Here is a 5,000-nt window from a genome sequence, read left to right on the forward strand (position 1 = left end):
ATTCTTTCAGTATAAGCAACTTTTGCATAGCCCCGCACAGCTAGAATAGCTCACGTTACCGTAGTAGGAATACAAGCCTTAGCTCACTATATCCACACAACTAAATTCATGAATTACTTCACAGGTTTACTTAACAACTTGAATTAAGGAAAATGATCCCCCGTTACGGCTAGCTGAAACTGCAAGTGGATACTCCCGTTACGTAGTGTTAGTTAGCCTTTAGCCCCGTACTCAGATGTTACAGCTGCTTAACACAGCTAGGATAGCTCTGCTTAACACAGCTAGGATAACTAACGTTACCGTAGTGGGAATACAAGCCTTAGCTCACTATATCCACACAACTAAATTCATGAATTACTTCAAAGGTTTACTTCACAACTTGAATTAAGGAAAATGGCGTCTCCAACGTTAACGTAACGTTAATTTATATGTTAGCTGCTACGGCTAACTATCAGTTTCCATTAAAATTTCAGTCAGTACACTGAAAATGCTGCCATTCAACTCACCTTAACGAAGTGGAAATACGGTAGCTAGGTTAGAAACTGTAGTTACTCTTATTGTTTCTCAAAGTTGAATTGAGAGGGACAGAGAAATACGGTTCCTCTTATTCTTTTTCAAAGTTGAATTGAGAGGGACAGAGAAAATGCGGTTCCTTGGATTTGGCGGAGGTGTCAGTGAGAAGCACAGGTGCAAGCCAGTTTAATGAGCCTATTATGATGTCATAATGCACAGAGTTCTGCCATGCAAGTCTATGGAGAAAAAAGGGGATGAAAAAGAGGAATAAAAAAGGAGTGGCAAGGAGTACCGCCACGAAAAGTCATAGCAACCTGCACCGGATCGGGCCGGACGTTTTGGTGTTTGAATGGCGTCTCTAGCTCAATCGGGCGAGGAGTAGTTAGCTGCAAGAAAAACGGGGAGAATAAAGAAAACTTGACGATAACAATACTGTGCTTCCCTTCGGGCAAGCACACTAATAATCTTGTTTACCATGCCTGTAAATCTGAATGAATCATACTGTGGTGCTCATGGTGAATCTAACCAATCTAACTATGTGTAGCATGTTTATATTGTCAAGATTTTAGATATTTATGTTAATATGCACGATTTAAGTGTTTAGTTTAGAACAAGCTCAAGTGGGTGACTTGGTGGGCTTTAAAGAACAGATCAGCCGTCTACTGGAAATCTGTGTTTATTTTTCAAAACGCACAGCCACACCCGGCCATTAAAAGGGACTTAGTGTTTTACTGGGTTTCGACTCTTAATTAACGTTTTAGGGTACACACACCCTCAAGCAGGCATTCTTATATCTATGGCTGCTCGCATTACTAATGTCACAGTTTATCAGTCTCCAAGGAGATCTCTATGGCAACTGCTGCCGTGTTGGAAAAGTGTGAAGGTTTTGGTTGGCCTCTGGGAGAAGTGATTTAAAGCATCATTCAGTTCATCAAGCCTGACCACCTCGTTCACATAAAAGCCAATAATGAGAATCTTAAATGGAATGTGCTGGCTGATTAGACCAGCACAGAGAAGACTGTTGCTAGGAAGCCAGACATTCTCACTCAACATTTCCACCAGTATGAGAGACGATAAATATGGCCTTTTGGTAATTATGGTTTCTCTCTGTGTGTGATTGTGTGTGTGTGTGTGTGTGTGTGTGTGTTTGTGTGTGTGTGTGTGTGTGTGTGTGTGTGTGTGTGTGTGTGTGTGTGTGTGTGTGTGTGTGTGTGTGTGTGTGTGTGTGTGTGTGTGTGTGTGTGTGTGTGTGTGTGTGTGTGTGTGTCTGAGCGCAGGGTTTGGAGTCTAACATGGGCTACCTGGTTGGAGACTGTCTTTTGGCTGCAGCCTTCTTGTCCTACATGGGCCCCTTCCTCTCCAACTACAGAGATGAGCTTGTTACAAGCATCTGGATGAAGAAGGTGAGTCACGGCTGACAACCCACCCATCCGTCCCTCCACCCCTCCCTCCCTCCCTCCCTCTCTCCCTATCCTCCTCCCTCCCTCTCTCCCTACCTCACTCCCTCTTTCTCTCCCTCTCCATCCCTCTCTTCCTTTCTCCCACCCACCCATCACTCTCTCACTCCCTCTCTTCCTCTCCTCCTCCCTCCCTCAACCCCTCCCTCCCTTTCTCCCTCTCCTCTTCCACCTCTCCGTCCCTCTCTTCCTTTCTCCCTCCCACCCACCCACCCACCCATCCCTCTCTCCCTATCTTTCTCACTCTCCATCCCTCTCTCTCTCTCTCTCTCTCTCTCTCCCTCTCTCCCTCTCTCCCTCTCTCCCTTTCTTCCTTTCTATCATCTCAGCAGTCTATTAACATCCAAACATTTACGTGACTACTGGTTTGAAGATGGATGTAGACAGACGCTGCTTAGTCACACAGCTCGAGGGTATCCAGACTATCATTTTTAAACACTGTTAAATGTCAAGTCTGTTTTCTCGCCCCTTTGTTTCACCGAGGCTGTAATTGGCTTTACACTTTGAGTGATTCCTCATCAGAGACTAGGCAGCCGCAGTCTGTAAATACGCAGATGAGGGCGTTTAACTGTGTAGGTGAGGGAGTGATTCACTCTGGTTTAGCGCGGTGGAAATAGGCCATCAACGTCACCATGAGGAGGCCAAGGTAGCATTAAAATATAGCTGGTGAGACTGATGAGTCTGACTTAAGATATTGCTCTCCGCCATGACCTCCTCCTTCTCTCTCCCCCTATCTCTCTCTTTCTCTCTCTCCCCCTCTCTCTCTCTCTCTCTCTCGCTCTCTCTCTCTCTAACTCACTCTCTTTCATTACTGTTATGAAATATTGTGTTGCTTTTTTTCCCTTTTTATATCCTTTACAGACTGATCTGTAATGATACATTAAAGGCTTTTTAAAAAGGTGTCTGTCTTCCCGGCTGCCCTCTGTCTTTCAGATAAGTGAGCTGCAGGTTCCGTGCTCTCCAGGCTTTAGTTTTGCAGTGTTCCTCTCCAAGCCCACGGCGGTGCGCGAGTGGAACATCCAGGGCCTCCCGTCTGATGCCTTCTCCACGGAGAACGGAGTCATCGTAACCCGCGGCAACCGGTCTGTCAGCATCAGCACCACTCCTCTCTCATGTCTGACCCATAAGGATGCTTATTGTATTGACAAAAAACACACACCCACATAGGAAATGCTAGCACACACACATACTCTGATACACACACATGCATACACACAGTAGGTGCGTTTCCATTCAGCTCGTTCGCATTAACGATTCGCATTCACGGACGATTCGCATAAAACAAATGCGCATCAGCGACCGTTTCCATTCACCCGAGTCTTTAGTCTAATTTGGAGGAAGAGTTTTGTGCATGCTTGAATGGACGCCCTCCTCTCTGCCGTCGGGACTTCTAATGCTGTAGCATTTGAGTTGTTTTGAATATAGTTGCTAGAAGGAGAAGGCGTAGACGGTTTTAACATGTTTTACAAACTCACATAGCAGCGAATTCCGTTCCCCGCAGACGTCCGTACATCTGGGAACGAGCACGGTTTAGTGATTCTTTTAATTTGGTGAAGGCCCACTTCACTGACCAGCTGTGGGTCGAAAACTTCAGGCTGACCAGGTCAGGATTTCAAGAATTGTGCAACGGATAGGCCCTGCTGTGTTGCCTGAAAGTATTTGCTGCCGAAAGCCTGTCCCCACCGACGAGCGCATTGCAATTGCACTTTACAGACTTGCAACATGCGCGGAATACCGTGTTGTGGGCGAAACGTACCACTGTACAAAGATGTTTATATGCAGTATGCTTTGCCATCCGAGTGCAAAGAAATATATTAAGTTACCATAGCCTACATGCTCGAGGTGCAAGAGATTGCGAACCGAAACAACCGCGCACACCAGGTCCGCAGGTGTTAGATAGAATAAAATCAATGATCACAAAACAAAAAAACTATAATTTACAACAACAAAAAAGTACGTGTGGGGAGATAACATGTCCACGTAGTTTGCACGTAAATCAACTTAATCAGTTAGCCTACAATAAACTACGTAATGATGATGATGTTCAAGGGAAACAACAAACAGCAACCATAGATATATTATAGTATATAACAGCAAGTGCATATGCTGCATGAGGTGTGGTGTATTAGCTGGCAGTTTGAGAAGCAGTAGAGGAACATCACATTCGTGGCAGACAGCAGCACGGTTGTCTGTCACTGCAACAGGACGTAGTCTACAGTCCAACTCCGAACATAAACAAATTCACAAAATACGCGAATCGCTCGAATAAACTGTTTCCATCTACGTTAAGGGCATTAACTAAATTCGAATAACTAGTAAATCCACCTTCCTCTGGCGAATCAAATTTCTATGCGCATTGGGGAAGTTAATGCGATACGCACGCGTTTCCAACCAGGATTACATATTCGCATAGAGATAATGCGCATTAAGACATGGGATGGAAACGCACCTAGTAACACACACACTCTTTAACTTAAAGACGGCGACACACACACTCATACACAGGATTGAGTGCACACTCACAGCATACCCATCTCACGGTGTCACAACATAAAAGTACACACACAGACACACACACTCTCACAATCCGACACACAAATACACACATCTGTGTGGTCAGACATTTCCTTAATAGCTTTCAAGAGCATCTTCTGCATATTATGTGTCTGGCAGATAATGAATGGAGTGGGGTGTATGGATGTAATAAACAATATGTCATGCAACCAAAGTAATTGGCCCAATTTTTTTCCTTTCCATCTATCTATTTCAAGATGGCCTCTAATGGTGGACCCGCAAGGACAGGCCCTAAAGTGGATTAAAAACATGGAGAGCAAAAGAGTGAGTGTCTGCCTCCTTCTTTTCTGTCTGTACTCGTCTCTCAATCACTCTCTCTCTCTATCTCTCTCTCTCTCTCTCTCTCTCTCTCTCTATCTTTTGTGCCATCCCTCCTCCCCAGTCCTCCTTGTCTTAATGCGTTTTCAACAAGGAGCGGCTCCTTAATGCGCCCGAGAACAGGAGATATCTAAAGCA

General features: G+C 45.0%; 1 protein-coding gene across 1 annotated transcript in view; it reads left to right on the forward strand.

Moving 5' to 3' along the window:
• The window catches only part of dnah2 (dynein, axonemal, heavy chain 2), a gene marked incomplete at both ends in the record, with an annotated part of 193,113 nt that overhangs the window by 159,747 nt on the left and 28,366 nt on the right, over positions 1–5,000 (forward strand). Inside the window, 3 exon segments of the mRNA XM_080860098.1 lie at positions 1,791–1,916; positions 2,904–3,052; positions 4,742–4,808. Coding sequence (XP_080716224.1) covers positions 1,791–1,916; positions 2,904–3,052; positions 4,742–4,808 — 342 coding nt within the window.

The sequence above is a fragment of the Sprattus sprattus genome, assembly GCF_963457725.1.
Source record: "Sprattus sprattus genome assembly, chromosome: 21".
Lineage (NCBI taxonomy): Eukaryota > Metazoa > Chordata > Actinopteri > Clupeiformes > Clupeidae > Sprattus > Sprattus sprattus.